This window comes from Labrus bergylta, chromosome 17, assembly GCF_963930695.1.
Source record: "Labrus bergylta chromosome 17, fLabBer1.1, whole genome shotgun sequence".
Classification (NCBI taxonomy): domain Eukaryota; kingdom Metazoa; phylum Chordata; class Actinopteri; order Labriformes; family Labridae; genus Labrus; species Labrus bergylta.
This window is the reverse complement of record NC_089211.1, coordinates 5,145,444-5,163,014: the sequence shown is the minus strand read 5'-3', so window position 1 is coordinate 5,163,014 and position 17,571 is coordinate 5,145,444. Positions and strand designations below refer to the sequence as shown.

Here is a 17,571-nt window from a genome sequence, read left to right as displayed (position 1 = left end):
ATATTCAAAATATCTCAGCTGGGAGTTTAGTGTATTTATTTTAGATTAGCTATATAGAAATATAACGTAGCCTACATTTTGTATACAGCAGATCTTCTGATCTTTTGAAATAAAGGCTATTGATTAAAATAGATCCGGTAGGCCCAGTGCAGGATGTGATCAAATGTAGCCTAACATTTTCCCAAGATGGATCTTTGTAAATTTATATAAAACTCTGTATTCAATGGTTTATTTATTTATAATACTTCATTCGACAATCAATTTAACCTTTGAAGTGAATTGTATATCTATCTTCAAGAAATAGATCTGCTACAGTCCAGATCTGATCGTCTGTGTGAATCACTGTGCATACTGAATACAATTTCTAATTGGACTACTAAAGTTTCTGTATTTGTTTGAAATATGTTTTAAAATAATATATATAAGCAACAAATATATTATTCCTCATTTGAGTCTTTTTTGGTTAAATAAAACCATATCGTACAATTCAGGTCTGACAAACTTGAATCATGACCATAAATCCCGGAGATTGACCTAATGTTTGTCAAATCTTACGTTTTCCATGTCAGAAGTTTGTAGTTTCTCTTTATTGGTCTGTTGGAAACTGGTCCTCGTCAGGATGCAAAAAGTTCTCAGTTGAATCTTTAACTTTGTAGAAATCATGTCGATCATAAACTCGTGAAACACTTTTGTTTGCTTTTAGAGGTTTTGTTTGTGTTTAAATGATGAACTGATATAAATGATGCACTGCATTTTTCTGTTTTTTTCAAAAGTATCAAAAGTTTCAAATGCCATTAAATTGTTTTAATAGCATTCAGGTAGGAGTTAAATATTTGTAGTAACCTTACAGCAGCAGGATCGAGACGTGCGTCTTCAAATCCAGAGGTGCTGCGCGCATTTTACGCACGAGGCGCATGAGCAGTGTCCATACGTAATTAAATTTCCGCCTGACATGGCAACAGGATAGATCACTTTCTAACTTCATTAATCTTTAGTTTTTAACTAAATATGAGAGGCTGCTGTGAATACATCTGGAACACAGCCCTCTTAGTAAGGATGAGTCGAGATCAAGTTTTTTTATTTTCTTATTATCATAAGTAGAATAAAGTCAACGAGTGTGTATTTGTGTGTAACTGATTATAAAGAGGTTATCTAGCTCCTCTTTTTTTTGTCCTGGACGAAACCGGAACATTCCCCACATGTAGCCTATAACTCACTTTCTAAACCGAGGCCTACTTATACAGGGATATCTCAGGTTGATCATTTTAACACACATACATTTGTTAGACACATTTTTCCCACCTGAATCGAGCATGCTTCATTTTCACATCACCAGGTGCTGATTAAAAATGTATCAGTATACATGATCTTTTTATCTGTACTTACTACAGAACCACAAACCACACTGAAACCCATGACAGCTCCAATATAGCTACTACACTGTATAGTGAAATAAATCAGACTAAAATCTTTATTGTTTCCTACAAATATTTCATTCTCACTTACAAATCCTGATTCATTGGAAAATATTTGTGTGGTACACCATGTAGCCCCCACTTCAAGAGGCCATCTGTCAACACACTCAAGGATCACAGTCTCTATAAAACAAAAACAAACAACGATTTAGACGTTTATTGCTGAAGAAATGTAACATTACCTGACCTTTAAAACTAAAATAAGACAGTAGTTTGATCAGGCTCATAATGTAGTGGTTTATTTGTACAAGTTCCCTCTTGCTCCGTCTGACCCTCTTTGTCCTTTCTTTCTCAGAGCATGAAAGAAGGAATCAACGTCAGCTTTTAAAATGATCGGATGGACACACACAAAAAGCAAGGCAATGCATGGAATTTGTGGGTGAAGAGTTTACTGCAGGGACTTTTGTAACTTCAACATGTTCTGCTCACAGTCTGTAGTGGAAAGCTATCATGACATCACCCACTGGTTTGTCGGTTGCATTTTGGAAGCTGTAAGTTTGGCATGTTGGGGTTCTGGTGCCCGGAAGTGACCATATATTTGGACCAGACAGGGAAAGACTTTGAAATACTTTCATAAAGATGTGAAATTCAGTGACTGAATTTGCTGTGCTGTTGTTTAGAGAACAGATTATGATTGAAGGACTCCACCTTCTCATTATTCATCACTTTAAGCCTTTAAAGTTAAGATGTATAATACCTCACTCCCTTTACAATGGTTTTAAACAGAGGAAATGTAAAAAGGGGCAACAAAAAAGGCTTATAACATATTATTTCTGCTGTAAATTTGTGTGTTTAGAAACCGGCCCTAATGGGAATCGACTCACTTTCAGAGCAAGCCCCTAGAGGCCACTCGGTGAACTGCAGTTTTATCCTTGATGGCTTTTTTTTTTCAGCCCTGCAATTTGCGGCTTGTAATAAACTTAAAGCAGCATTTAAAGGGATCTAAATAGTAAGAACTTCTAAAATGAAAACGTTTGTGGCTCTGTAGTTGTCAGAGGATTATTAAATATATAAGCGGACACTGAGTAACACAGTGAGAGAGATAAAATAAAGAATAAAAAAGAATACACCTGCTTATTGTTCTGGTGGAGCTGCCAGCTGTGGGCCCCTCACACACACCTCTGTACTCCTCTGTCCCTGCAGGCCTTTGATCAGGTAATTGCCCCTTCGGCCCAGGAGTTTGCATGCCCCATATGTCGCTATGGCGACCCCCTCTCCAGCATCCATCTGTGTGCTCCCGTCACAGCCTTTTTAAGATGGACTTATATGTTATGAGGCTGCGAGTGATGGAGGAAAAGGGCAGAGAGAGGCACAAAAGAAGCACCCCCACCACTTCACAGCAACCTTTTTATGACGGCTTGTGGTGCCAATTTTCTTTTTTTCTGTCGAGTCTGTTCTCACTCAAACATCATTGAGCTCTCCATGCTCTCCATGTCAGTGTCAGCATCTGAAATGTTCAAATTGATTTTATCTTGCTGAATGCAGATTATCTTCCTTTGACTATCAGTCCCTTTATATACGCACATTATGAGAGGATCAGAGATGTAGCTCAGGGGAAAATACTTATCTTAGACAGTTTGAGTAAGTTAGCACCTATTATAATGTGACACATTTAATTTACTTACTTGACATTTATCAACCCATCACATTTTGTCCCTTTTAGTTCTGTTGAAGTCAGGCGAATACTCAAATGCTGTTCGATCCATGTGTCCATAGAGGCTTCAGGATGTTTATAAAAGGAGAAATATTCAAATCAAAGATCTTTCATATGGCTGCACAGTCCCTCATATCTAAATATGAAGGATTGAGCATCCATTTTTAGATTAATTTCCCAAAAATTCAGCTACAAATATTCAGTATATTTTTGCTCTGCCCTGAATGTTTATTCTGCAGGTTCCAAAATGCTAACATGCAATAAAGCAGTTTTTTTTATCACCCTACCCCATAACACCAAGAGGTCAATGTGGTTGTAGAGGTTATTTAGTCGAATAGAGTCAGCAGGGATTTATAATTTTCTGCTTCACATTCACACAGAAAAAAAAGCCCTCCACTTATGACAGCCTTCTTTGTGTATCGTCATGTGTCTTGCTTGAGGGCTCTGCAGTTGTGGAGCACAGATGTTTGATGCCATCATTTCCATGCAAATCCATAATAGGAAAGAAAGCCCTGAAGTACATACCAGAAGAAGTCCGTAACACTGAACACAAAACACATAGAACGAAGGATTTGAGATGAGAAATCAGTGTGGGTGTTTTCATTGTCAGAGCAGATGTTAAACGGCTCATTCCAGTCTCATAATGAGAACAGATAAGTAATGATGTGTTGATAAGAACTTGGATCATTACCTTTAGATTTTCTAATTGCCACTTAAACAGCTATAAAGAATTCTAACATGCATGGTGTGAAACAAAAGAGCTTTGTAGAGTTGTGCTGCAATTTATGGTACTTTTACAATCTGTAGATCTCTATTAGTTTAATGGGTTTGGTCACACAACATTAAAATTTATGGTGAAATACTCTACACGATGTCTAGTCTTTGATGAGATACAAATACAATTATAGGGCTCATATAGTATATAGGTTATGTTTACCTATGATGCTAAACACCTGATGCTGCATAAGTTAATGTGGGATGTATCAGGACTTCATAGGGACCATGACTTTATGGGACAGACTTTGGTGCATGATCAAGATAGCTGGAATTCAGCAAATAATCTTATTCTTATTTAATACATTTCTTCACATTTTATCGTTGCATAAAAAAAGTATATTTCTTTTGCAAACTTGATTTGTAGGGTAACTGTACCTTTAAATGATTATTGACTGTGAAATATTCACACATCACACCGACCTGATTATTTGTTAATGATGAGCTAAGTGAATCCATAATAGATCTCTCTGTAACCCGTCAAATCTTCATAACTCCTTCATCTGTTTGACATTGCTGAAGCCTTCAGCTCATTGTTGTTGTTCATGTTCACCAAATGTATATTATAGGAAAAATCAGGAGCTGCATCCAGCGTTTTATTTTTATCACTTCAGTCATTTTTTTCCCCTTTTATGATTATAATTTATGAAAACATCGTCTCCAGTAGCCACAGGAGAAATAATATTCACTTTCAAACACTGTTTTTAGTCACCAGGCTGAATTAGATACTGTATGTTTAAAACACGACTGATGTACATCGTGAAAAAGTATATCTTTATTGAACATTAAAGAACAATATGTGGAACATGGAGCGTAACGATCACAGCTTTATCTATGCATAGACTACAGACACATCTGGTAATACTTCAATACTGATACCGATGATTATGATCGACAGTTTTTCATCCCTCTTTATTTTTTTACTTTTAGCGTCATTCTGTATCAGGACCATCTTTAGTGCCACTTTAGGCACTAAAGGCTGTTTGGTTTCAGTGCTGCTCCTCTTTTCACCTGGATAACATCCGTCACGGTCTGCAGAAATGACACTTGAGAATTTTCTTAAAAGCGCTTTGGAAGTCTTTGTTGAAGTACGCGTAAATGATGGGGTTTAGTAAAGAGTTGGAGTAGCCCAGCCAGTTAATGACATCGTCCAGCGCGCGGGGAATGTAGCACGAGTTCTGGCAGAAGGGCCTGACCAGGGCGACGATGAAGAAGGGCAGCCAGCAGAGGATGAAGGTGCCCATGATGATACCGAGAGTCTTCACCGTTTTGCGCTCTCGAGCCATCGCAATCTTCCTCTTCGCCTCGGTCGCCTTCTCGTGCCTATTCTCGAAAAGCGGCACGGAGTTCGGGGTGTTGGGCAGCGGCAGGTTGCCTTTGGAGTTGCTGTGCACTTCGATGATCTCCAGAGACTCGCCGTCCTCCGCGTGTTTCACGGCGCCGTTGACGCTGGGCAGCGGTCGGGGTTCAACGCTCCTCTTCCAGGTCTTACCTTGTCCGTCTCCAGGAGTCTTTTTGTGGAACAAGGCGGGCGATAACGCCAAACAAGAGTCGGTAACTTTCTTTTTTTCCGTTTTACGCACAGTCCTCCTGATCCTGAACCTGGCCGCTTTGAATATCCGCCCGTATAAAACAAGCATCAAAGTCAGAGGGATGTAAAAAGCACCAAATGTGGAGTATATTGTGTACCAGGGGTCTTGTCTGATTTGACACTGTTTGGGGTTCGCTCTGTCCTCTGCTATGTTGCTTGGCTGGGAGCGCATTATCAACATGGGCGGCACTGAGATGGAGAATCCGACCAGCCAGGTGACACTGATGAGGACCGCGGCTCTCCGAGGCGTCCTCTTCTTCATGTAGTCTATGGGCTCAGTTATCGCCCAGTATCTGTCCAGCGCAATGGCACAAAGGTGCAGGATGGATGATGTGCAACACAACACATCCAAAGAGATGAAGATGTCGCACGGGATCGGCCCAAGAGTCCAGCGGTTTAAGACTTGATAAAGCGCCGCCATGGGCAGCACCAGCACCGACACCATGAGGTCTGTGACAGCCAGAGAACCGATCAGGTAGTTGGCCACATTCTGGAGAGAGCGCTCCAAGGCGATGGCTGCGACCACACAAGCGTTCCCAAAGATTGCGCACAGGATGAGCGCGCCGAGCAGGAAGGATGTGACCACCTGGTAACTCAGTTTCATCTCCTCTTCCTCCGTTTGTTTTTCGTTTGAAAAGTTCAGAAACTGAAACCAATCTGTTGTGTTGTTTGTGCTTTCCATTGTTGGTGTTTGTAGAGCTGTCGTTACTTTGTAGAGAGCCCGGTGCGCGTCACACCACCGCACCTCGAGGAGCGCATAATGGACTTGTTTGACTGTGTGCAGCACGGAGGGACTGAACTGCGAGTGTCGGCTGCTGAGGGAGAATGATGCTGCTTCTTTATACCCGTGATGGAAAATGCGTCACACGTCAGTGGGGATGTCACAGAGTCTGACTGTTTGAATGTGTTTAGACCGCAGATCAGTCGGTGAAGAAGTGCATGTGAGTTATTGAATAAACACCAACGAATTAATATTTTTCTGTAATTGCTCTCAGTCCTGCAAATTAAAGCGGAAATTGGCCAAGAGGTAGGCCTATATATATAATTTTATGAATCAAGTGGATTTCGCTTATCGGCTAAAAAAAAAGAAGTACATCGTGTTTTGGAGCAGGATTAGGAAAAGCACCTTGTGAGAAAATAACACTTTTTTGAGCGTAGTTTTATTTATGGTAGTGAACTGAGTGACCTGTTTTTTTTTTTTTTTAAACGAAAACCGCGGTTAAAACTAACTTTTATTTTATTCAATGAAAAATAAACAACAACACTAATGTCTCTATATTAAAACGGGCAATCTATCACAACTTTTCTTATAATAATTTTAAATGATTGGACCATCTTGGGTGTCCACAGTTTTTTTCCTGTGAGCAGATGGTGTATTTTTGGAAGTTGAAAACATAACACAGATTAAACAAATATTCTGTTCAGTGGTTATGCTTAGAACCTGAGTTATAGTAGAAAAGTGATCCTGTAAATCAGTAACATTGATCAAAACCTAATAATGAAATACATTTATACAGTTGTGGGCAATTGTCCTCCTCTTGTCAGCACCATGGTCAGCGCTCCGAGCCCGCTGGATGTGTGACTGCCACCTGGCGTTGGTCTGCTTAACTTCACTTAAATACAGACATCACCGAATGAAGACTTGTACCATCGGTATTGATTACAAATTTAAAAAAGGATACAATTTAAAATTTGAAGACAAAGCAGTCATAAATGTTACAAAACAGCTTCACTTTTCTCTGCAAACTGTCAGCTGAGCACCGTGTTTTCCCGTGTAGATAAATCTGTCTCATTTTTCTCCATGCATGTAAAACGTACATGGTATAACCTACTTTTACTTGTTTTAATATAATAAAAGAAAGAGTAAAAACGAGGGATTGTTTTTTTGTTTTGTTTTAAGAACATGAAGCTTTCACAATTTGTCAAACACATTTTCAATTGTTTCAATGTAATTTCATAAAATAATAATAAAATCCATCAATTTCACGTTTAGATTGTATGCAATAAATGTAGCCTACATGAAAAATGTCATAAATATGTCCGTGTGTTAAATTAAGATGAGGACAGGACGGGTGTCGCTAAAGTATGAAATGGACCAGTATTTCAGTATTTATTTCAATATTTATTTCAGTATTTATTTCAGTATTTATTTCAGTATTTATTTCAATATTTATTTCAGTATTTATTTCAGTATTCATTTCAGTATTTATTTCAATATTTATTTCAGTATTTATTTCACTATTTATTTCAGTATTCATTTCAGTATTTATTTCAATATTTATTTCAGTATTTATTTCACTATTTATTTCAGTATTTATTTCAGTATTTATTTCAGTATTTATTTCAGTATTTTTCCCCAGTATTAATTTGAAGGAAAATGATCCTCTCCAGAGACTTTTCTTCAGAGGCTGTAGAGGTCATCGCTATCAGAGCGATCAGAACACGTAGCTTCATGTGTAGTATTTTCATTTCTTTTCGTTTCTTCAGTTTCGTCCTCTTCGCTGGTCTCTTCTGGGCTAAACTGACCCAGTCCAGTTGCTGCTGTATTTGTTTTCGAGCGTGGTGCGAGCGAAACAACGAAAGACCTTTTTGGTCTACTAGACTTCCCGTAGTGTCCTAGTTTGTGACGTCACGGCTTTCGTAAAAAATAAAAAACGAAAAGGCAGCTGAACTTTCTGCTATTTGTGCTCTGGATTTATCCTCTATCACGACTCAAACAGCCTCCCCAGCTTACAGGTAGGAGGGCCCATACAATGAAACGTATTTTCTTTATGAATGTCATTATATTAAGAGCTTTATCTTATGGTGAAAACGCTTTAAGAGAGCCGGCTTGACATTTGTTTTTATTGTGTTAGCATGTGTTGTTGTTAGCTAACTTATGAAGTTAGCTGTGTACTGAACATGCCAACACGTGACAGAAGACACAAAACGAATACCGACCTGTTGTAGATCAACCACAATGACAGAGAACCGTCAACACAACAGCGACACATTGTTTACTTCTTTTATCAGATGGTATATAACAAGTCAATACAGACTGTGTGCAGTAAGCCTTCATGTGGGACAGACTTTTATTTATTCAACATTATGATAATGCTTTTAGGCAATAATCTCTTTCAACCTTTAGTAAGCAGTAACAACATGACAACGCACCCCGGGGTGTGGAAGAACCTGACCAGGACCCTGAACCTGACAGGACCCTGAACCTGACAGGACCCTGAACCTGACAGGACCCTGAACCTGACCAGGACCTCTGGGATCAACTTACCAACATCAGTTACCTCCACCACCCAGGCTCTTATTTTGAAAATATTTACAGTCTATGGGTTTGACCCTGCAGCCAGCATGCAAACTTCTTGTATAAAACGCCAGAATACTTTCCATAAACTTTATGTCTGATGTTGTGTGGCTGAAAAAGGGATGTAACTTAACACAAAATGGACTCAGCTTGATTTGGGCTTTTACTACAGCAGGGTAAACAAGAAACTTGCTAGTATTAGTTAAATACAATTTGCAATGCACCATGTAATGCACTTAAATGCTGTCATATTGATATTTATTTATATGACAAAAAAAACACAAACGTCAGTAATGCACCATCCCAGAATACTGACCTGATGATGAATCAATAATCTGAGTTACACCACAGACTTCATGCCTACCATGTGCTTAAATACTGTCCAGTGTTTACAAAGACGTGCAGTGATTAATTGCCAACATCATTACAATCATATAGACTATTCTATCAATAGTCTGCAGTGCAGGGCTGCTGAAGGCTGTGAGGAGAAAGCCATCCTGTCTGTTTGTCTCTTATTTGTCACTCATGTTCAGTTGAATAACACTGACACAGTTTGACACTCATCAGTGTGTGTGGCACTCAATAACCTGGGTCACACTGATCAGGACACTGTGTTCTTGCAGCCCTAGTATTTTATTCATTTCCATTCACTTACCAGAATCATTTTTTTGTGAACCCTAAAGATGTTCACTCTAAAAATACCTACATCAATATAATGTCCTCCCACAGGGAACAGCATTAAGTTACCTCATATATAAATAAGCACCGGCCTACCAAAGCGTCTCCTATACCTGACCTACTGTAAGTTGAACTGTTTGTTTTAGTGTTTGGTCGATTGTGCATTTAAACTACATCTGAACTGAACTTAGTAGAGAGAAGACAGCTTTGACCAGGTGTCATTAAGTGCAGGTGTGTTTCTTAGCTTCATCTCTTTACTGTCATTTTCTCCAACAGTTGTTTCAGCGCCGGAGGAGAAAGAGAGTCATGCTCCGCTGCAGGAGGTGCCGGAAGGGCATCATTGACTCGACATGTCTGTTAATGGTTAGTCAAATGTATTTGTGTTTTTGTAAAGCAATTCATATCTCAAGTTGTGTCCTGTGTGAACACTCAGTTTTTTCTTCTATCAAGCCTTTTCTTCACTGAGTAACGACCTTTATACTTTGCTTGTAAGGAGTTGTTGTCTCTGGTCTTTTTAAAGTCAGAGCTCGTCTTGAAACAAAAAGTTAACTGATCTGATCTCCAGTCCCGGAGTCATTGAGTACAACAACTTCTTAAATAGATAAAGAAATTCACATTTGGGTTTAAGTTTTTCATTTTGGGTGAATGTTCTGCTTTAGCTGTTTCATATCTGTGTGAACTGAATATCTGTTTGTTTATTTTGTAATTCCAACAAAACAAGGCATGTGAGAAACTGTGAATGTTGTGTTTCAGTTGTTTCACATAGACTCAATCATTGGTACCCAACCAGGGGTCCGGGCATCCCTAGGTGGGCTGCATGCGGCTTTGTCTGCTCTGAGGTTGTCAAAATGAGTTTTTCACATTATAACTAAAATAACAATAACACACACACATTTGTGTTGGCTTATTCCATTAGGATTTTAAACAATGTTCAGCTTCTGAAAGATAAGAGATATTTATCATTTGAAAACAATTACAATTCATGTTTACTTTTGGACTCAGTGTTTCTTAGATTTAATGGTTGGGAACCAGTGGACTAAACATGAATCAATGAGTCTATTTGATCATTAAAATCTGTCTTCGACAATCATTGCTTGTTTTCTAGAAACTTGTTTTAGGACATGTGAAATATAGAGAGATAAGAGATAACAGCTTGTGTCGTTCTGAAGTGAACTTTCTCGGTTGTTTGTGTGTCTTTACGTTGAAGCAGGTTGAGGACACGGATGAAAGCTCAGCAGCTGTTTGCAGTATCTGGCATGTGAATGTTGACACGCTGCCAGAGTGGATCCTGACCTCAGTGAACCAGGTAAATGTGTCGCCTCAGGAGCAAAGGGAGTTCACTGTGTAATGAGTGATTTCACTTTCTCACTGTTGAATTATTGTTCTCAGTTCGTCATTAATACAATTTGGAACAGTTTCCAATTTTTGATTATTTTAAAAACTTTAAAAACATATTTCTTTTTACAATAATTGCACTACAAACATTTCCCACTGTTTGAAACAATATCACCATTTACCATTGTGTTTTAACAACTTTCACTCAGGAGCAGAAATCAGCCTTACAATTAGAAAGAAAGAAAGATTTTACACTTATCGTTATAATTATCAATATCAAGTTTTATCGTGATAATATTTTTAGTCATATAGCCCTGGTGTGTGACAGTTTTCACAAACTTTAGTGAGAAATGTGTTATGTTATTTATCTTCCCCCACTCATTATAATGGAGATTTATCTTCAACATCTACAGTAGTAGCTGCATTCTCACTGGTGGCTTTTCAATTTCATCCGCCTTTGTTTTATATAATCTCAACAAACACAATCGCTCATGTTATTGCGAATAAAAATAAGATTCAGTGGCAAGATTGACCAAAATTGATCCAATAAAACTTTTGATTCAAATATTATAAATCAGCCAGATATTGCTCTGTTTATATTTTTTTCTTAATGTGAAGATTTGTTTTATTTTCTTTGGATTTTACATCATGTTTACTGGGAAATGTTTGGAAATTTGGCAAACATGGCAAGCATTTCACCTATTGACGGTTGCAGCTCTATATTTTATTTAAAAAAATAAAGGATTGGATTCAACATTTCGTTTTTAAAAGAACTATCACGTCTCTTTCTGTCCAGGCCCAGTGGACTGTAGGAAAACTGAACTGCTGGAACTGTTCAGCTCGTCTGGGCGGCTTCAACTTCATCAACCACATCGAGTGTCCCTGCGGCCTGGATGCAACCGTCCACCTCAACAAAAGCCGAGTGGACCGTGACAATAAAAACTGTGTTCTTATAGTCCAGCCGAGGAGGACGAGGCCTGAGAGGGGACACGCTGGTCTGCTGTCTGATGGCTCTCCTAACAGAGAGCAGAGGCCTGAGTCCAGCAGGACAGCACTGGACAGTTTACAGCTAAACTGTGCTGCCGTCGTTTCCCACGGCAACCCTACGGAGGTCTCTCACTCACTGTCAGGCAGTGGAAACGCCCAGTCGTTTTCTTTCAGTCCTCTAAACTGCATCTCTCACAGGCGACGGTGCAGTGTGGAGGAGGATGCCGCCATCAGGTCGTCATGTTTTTGCCCTGCCGGCCCTTTACACAAGTCAGCTGTGGAGATGACAAGTGGAAGGACGGACGAGTCTACGTGGTCACCTGTGTCGTATCCCGTGAGTCAGCAGTTTGACGGTGATGGAGAAGCCTCTGTCAGTGCTGTCGCCTGCCGTTGGTTCGTCTCTGAAAGGACACAGTCACCTCTGGATCAACAGCTGCTGCAGGCTGTGGAGGACGTGGAGTCTTCTCCAGAGACCACACGCGAGGATGACTCAGCTCTGTTCCTCAGAGGGAGATCCATCTCTGACAGTGTGGCAGAGCACGGCCACCAAGTGATGGTGAGTTACAGTTATTAACTGTGAATAATTATATATTTATTTTCTATTATCTGTCTCCAAATGTTTTATGATTTGATATAATTTCTATAGGGCTGCAACTAATGATTATATAATATATCATGATAGAATTTTATCGATTAATCGATGGATCTGATTTTTTTTTAATGTTTGTTATTTTCATCCCCGTATTCAAAAACGCATTATTACAAAAAGGCAGCCGTGCAAATAAAATAAAATAAATTATGCACAAGCAAAACCATCAGCACACACTGGAAAGCTTCCACACTCTCTCTTATCCAGTATGGGGTTTAACGTAATGTGACATTGTGTACCTAGAACTATCTTCAGCTCGAGTACATGAGGTCAAGGACACAACGATAGCCTCCTAGGTTGATCCTCTCTTGGGGTCTTGGCCTGGAGTTGGGGGTCTGGGTTTGGGGTTAGCCATTTTTGTTCCCTTTTATGATTTTTCTTCCTTTTTCTTGTTATAAGGTTCTCATTTTGACATGCATACGTATGGTAGTTGTGCTGGTTATCCCCCCCCTTCCCCCCAACCCCCTTTTTTGTGTAATTCATGCAATAAGACAATAACGCACAAAATAGTTTTTTAGGAGGAAAAACCAGATATTCTGAATGTCCTTTCAGTCCCAGGCTTTTCCGAGCTCTCTGGGGTCGAACAGACTGAGCAAGAGGGAGAAGAATCGACTGAAAAGTCTGCGGAGGAAACAGAGGAGGAGAGAGCGATGGCTGAACATTCAACTGGAGCAGGAGCAGGTGAGACACAGAGCATGGGGTTGGTAGAATCCAACCTGTGTGTTCGATTTGTTCACACAGGTCGGATGTGAAAACAGAAACTGGAAAGAAGAGAGGGAACAAATATTTTATAGCATACATGCATAAGACTTCTGGTCAGTGGTTGTATCAATGTTGTTGTTGTTGAAGGTGTGTGTGTGTGTCTCCAGGTGGAGAGTGTGAGCACTTCACTGTTGGACAGTGAGGAGGAGGACAGAGAGGGCCTCACCTGTGCAGTGTGTCTGGACGTCTACTTCAGTCCGTACAGCTGTCAGCCCTGCGGTCACATCTTCTGTGAGCCGTGTCTGCGCACCATCGCCAAGAACCGACCGGCAAACACACCCTGCCCTCTCTGTCGCACACTCATCTCACACACTAACTTCCATAAAGGTGAAAGTGATTTCATGTGGGGAAAGTAAATCTTTATTAAGACTCATGGGAAACGCTTTTACTCGTCATCAACTGATAGAATCGTAGAGTCAGTGAATTTGTTTTGAATAATAAGGTTTTAACAAACGGATGCAGGCTGTGACTTTAGAAAAAAACATCTTGTTTCTCTTCAGAGCTCAACCAAACAGCAAAGACCGTCTTCCCAAAAGTGTACTACCCCCGCAAGCAGAACTTCCAGGTCGCTCCGTGTGCAAAGTGGCCGCTGCCCTGCTGTCGCAAACGCTTCCGGTCCTTCTGGGGTGAGAACTGTTTTTATTTATTGTTATAAATGTCCACAGAACAGGTCCAGTGTGATGTCTTAAAAGAGAAGTCTCCGAATGATCTTAAGTCATTACCGAGATGCTGTTTCTGAAAAAAAAGAAAAGGGGTCCAATTAAAATAAGGGGCCTCCGCATCTGAAAGGCCCTTAAGACTGACCTCATTCAAGTCCTGAAGTCACCGAGTTCACTGTAAGAAAAAATGATTTTATCTTCTCCACACTTTATAATAGTCAATAATAAACTTTATCTTTACAGCAGCCGACAGTCCTACCAAGAGCTTTACCACTGAAACAACAGTGATTCAAACCCTGAGAGATAAAGACAATCACTAAGTGAACTCTCCTCATGTGGTATAGAAAATGGTGTTAAACATCTACAATGATAATGTAAATCAGTTTCAGCACTTATTACTAACAACTGCAACCGTCTTCAGTAATGAATGTTTTTCTGATGCGAAAAAAATTGAACACTTTAATTCAACTAATAAACTTAAATAAATAATTAATTCCAACATGAGTGTGATGAAAAGTTCAATTGCTTTAATCGTATGCAACCTAAACATGAAACTAAGTCTCTAACTTGACTTTTGAATAATGATTTGAATTAAAGCCTGATTCCAGATAAGTGTGAAAGTATCTAAAATAGAGATGGTCATCTTGGAGTTCTGTAAGATTCAGCCAAAAGGACAAGACATAGTTTTTAAAACATTCTCTTATTCCACATCACATTTGCTCCCAGCTCAGGATTCTTTAGAGGAATTTAATTATGAAAGAAAATCATAATGTTCACAATTTCAGAATCTGCCTTTTTGGGGGGGCAGGGTAAATATTTGCTTTGTTTTTGTCGGAAATGTTGCATCAATTGTGACAAAAAATGAAATATTGTTTGTACTTTTGTCTGACTTCAGGAGAGCGCAGGCATGCAGGGGCAGCGGGGAGACGCTGGCACTTTGTCCATGGAGGTTTCACTCTGGGTGCTTTTGACCTCACAGATATGCGCGGCTGGCTCTTCGACATCGGCCTGGTCATCGTCTACATCCACTCCGTCAACTGGATCCTGGTTTCTCTTCTCTTTGCTTTCCTCATGTACTACTTCTTCTTTTGAGACTGTGACGAGCAGAGTAGAGTTTGAAGTGCAGGTTTTTCCTTTAACAGAGTAAAGCTAGAGTTATTACTTACCATATGAGTGGTTGTGGTTTAACTAGTTGGATCTCTAGTTATAGGAACAAATTGCAAATTGCCAAAATGCTTGAAAGAGTTATTATGAGTGATTGTGTCAAGCTTATTTTTTGAAAAATTAGAAAATAATGATACAGGCCTGTTTGTTGTCTGTGTGAGGACTGTCCATCCTGGACTAGTGTCAAAGTATAACAGTGCAGTATGGCGACCTCTGTGGACGAGACCCACTCACTCTGATGATATAGACGACTCATTCTAAGTGATCAGACACAAAGATTGTTATTGTCAGGTTATAAGACACTATGAAAACCTGGAATATATACAGTTCACATGCAGGATGTTTTCATAGTGTTTTATACACTTAAAAAGAAAGTATTCACATTTTTTTTTTTAAACTCTACCAATATGGTATAAATGCAATAATGCACCCAGAGGTGTTCTGATATACAGAATTAATGGACAATACTGAAAACATGACACTGCCTGAAACAGAGCTGCCTTTCTTCCTTTAAGTCCCTGACACACCAAGCAGATGGCAAAGAACTAGTGGCGACAAAGGCCGCCTGTGGTGTCCCCTCACATCGCTTTGTCTTGGCCAAAAAAGTTGCACTGGAACACACCGCAAACACTACAGCCGACGGCCAACCCCCACGTACATTCTGCGCATGCATGAGAGGAAATAACTCTTCGTACCAGCAGGCGGCGGTAGGCCGTTGTTATGATACAAGAAGACCATTTACACCCCGCTGTCGGTCACCACTCGTATTATAGGTAACCTACTAATCGAGAATAATGTCTGATAAAAAGTTGAAAATGGTGCTGGCATTGTCGGCCCTTGTTCTTTTAGTGGAAAAGGGGGAAAAAAAAAAGGCGGAGGCGACAAATAAGGAGAAACCGCACTAATGGTTGAAGTTATGGATACAGTAACATGCTCAAGGGGCTTTACAGAACCTGTGTCGAGAGATGGAGATAAGTGAAACCTCCCAACACCCAATCAGAGAGATCCCTCTCAACAACCGCTGATGCCGATTCAATATGTCGAATTGGCCGAAAAAAAGCACTAGTGCGACGACTGCTCTCCGACAGTCCAACTAGGACCGACGGCCGACGATCTCCTTGGTGTGTCAGGGCCTTTACTCGTCTTACTTTGGCCATTTTGAAAAGTTGTCCAAGTGGCTGGTAGCTGTTTGGCTACAGTACAGCCCATCAATAGTGGTAATGTTCTTTTGACAGAAGAACAAACAGAAGGCCCATAATGAGTATGTAGTTTGTAAGTGCTGCTGCCAGGAAATGAAACTAGCCTAGCTTAGCACAGAGACCAGAAGCATAGGGAAGCAGCTAGCCTGGCCTCAGTCCAAAGTTTAATCAATCAGCCGACGACTGCCAGCAACCCTGAGACTCATTCATAAACGTCCTGTATCGCAGAATAAACGTGTACACTTACAGAAATGTGAAACCAGTATTTACAGAGAAGGTTACATTATCTCAGAACAGCAGTGTGTATTGGCAACAATCAGCCGGCTGCAGTAAATCTGGGCTACAACTTCCTGAACTGTGATGTCAACATGAGGTTGCCAGGTTTGGTATAAATCAAGTTTAAAACCAAAGTCTGTACTCAACTGATTGTGTGTTGCAACCTCTGCTGCAGGAGGTGAAAAATGAATAACCTGTTTTTTGCACACAAAAAAGATGATGGTTTCATGTATCTGATCCTAAAACAGAACGTTTGTATGTGCTCCATACTTGGTCAGGATGGAATAAGAAAGACATGATCCTACAGCTTTGTGCTTGATGGACACTGGATCTTTAAAGATGAACCTCATTTAACACTCTTCATGAAAGTAAACATGTTAGTCTAAACAAGTGCTGTGGTATTTCTTAAATGTAGAACAGGAGGCAAATTTGTTCTAGAGAAAAAAATGGAGAATGGACAGAAAACACATACAGGGCTTAAAAAAAGGTTTTTAATTGAGTGTAGTTTCAGGAGGTTTAGTCTTCAGCGTGATTTCTTTAGTGATGCTCGGTGAAATAATGATTTTAGTGAAACACTTTAAAGGAGAAGCACTGTGGAGTTAACATTTCCTGCTTACGTTTTTGTTTATTTCCAAAGCAGAGGACTGTTCATGACTAGACTGCTAACTGTCTTTTTTTTAAACTACAACTGACAGAAAATATGGATGAAATATCCAAGTCAGTGTGGTGCCTTTGCTTTGTCTGTGCCTTCTGTCCAGAAGCTGAACTAAACTGGAATCTAACAGATTTGGCTCTCAGGCAAAGAATACATGGATGGAACCAGAAAAAGCTGTAAGGATAATCAAAAAATCTTCAGTCAACACTTGTTAGATCTTTTATTTGGTGGAAAAGACGAATAAATGTTTGATTAAAGTAAAAAAAAAAAAAAACATATACTCTTGTGTCAAGTGTTCATTTGTCACTAAAAAATAACTATGACATCCATCAAGTGCCATTTGAGCGATGCTGATACGAACTTCTAAACCATACGGGGTCAGATTCGGTGAGGTCGCACCCCATGTATTGAGGCT

At 39.8% G+C, this 17,571-nt stretch overlaps 2 protein-coding genes across 7 annotated transcripts; one reads left to right on the top strand and one right to left on the bottom strand.

The window, feature by feature from the left end:
- Positions 1-4,495: 4,495 nt before the first annotated feature.
- On the bottom strand, positions 4,496-7,465 carry htr1ab (5-hydroxytryptamine (serotonin) receptor 1A b). Its single transcript, XM_020636089.2, has one exon. It carries the CDS (start codon positions 6,174-6,176, stop codon positions 4,929-4,931), a length of 1,248 nt encoding a protein of 415 aa, XP_020491745.1. The 5' UTR covers positions 6,177-7,465; the 3' UTR covers positions 4,496-4,928.
- Positions 7,466-8,124: 659 nt separating this feature from the next.
- Positions 8,125-17,430, top strand: rnf180b (ring finger protein 180b). Of its 6 annotated transcripts, none has more exons than XM_065965980.1 (9): positions 8,125-8,230; positions 8,622-8,770; positions 9,747-9,833; positions 10,681-10,776; positions 11,602-12,348; positions 12,994-13,122; positions 13,311-13,530; positions 13,704-13,829; positions 14,758-17,430. In XM_065965980.1, exons 3-9 carry the CDS (start codon positions 9,777-9,779, stop codon positions 14,952-14,954), a joined length of 1,572 nt encoding a protein of 523 aa, XP_065822052.1. In that variant the 5' UTR covers positions 8,125-8,230; positions 8,622-8,770; positions 9,747-9,776; the 3' UTR covers positions 14,955-17,430. The 6 variants fall into 6 exon arrangements, with proteins under 6 accessions (XP_065822052.1, XP_065822049.1, XP_065822050.1 ...); XM_065965977.1 differs by having other exon boundaries at positions 10,678-10,776; XM_065965978.1 differs by having other exon boundaries at positions 8,622-9,593.
- Positions 17,431-17,571: the final 141 nt, after the last annotated feature.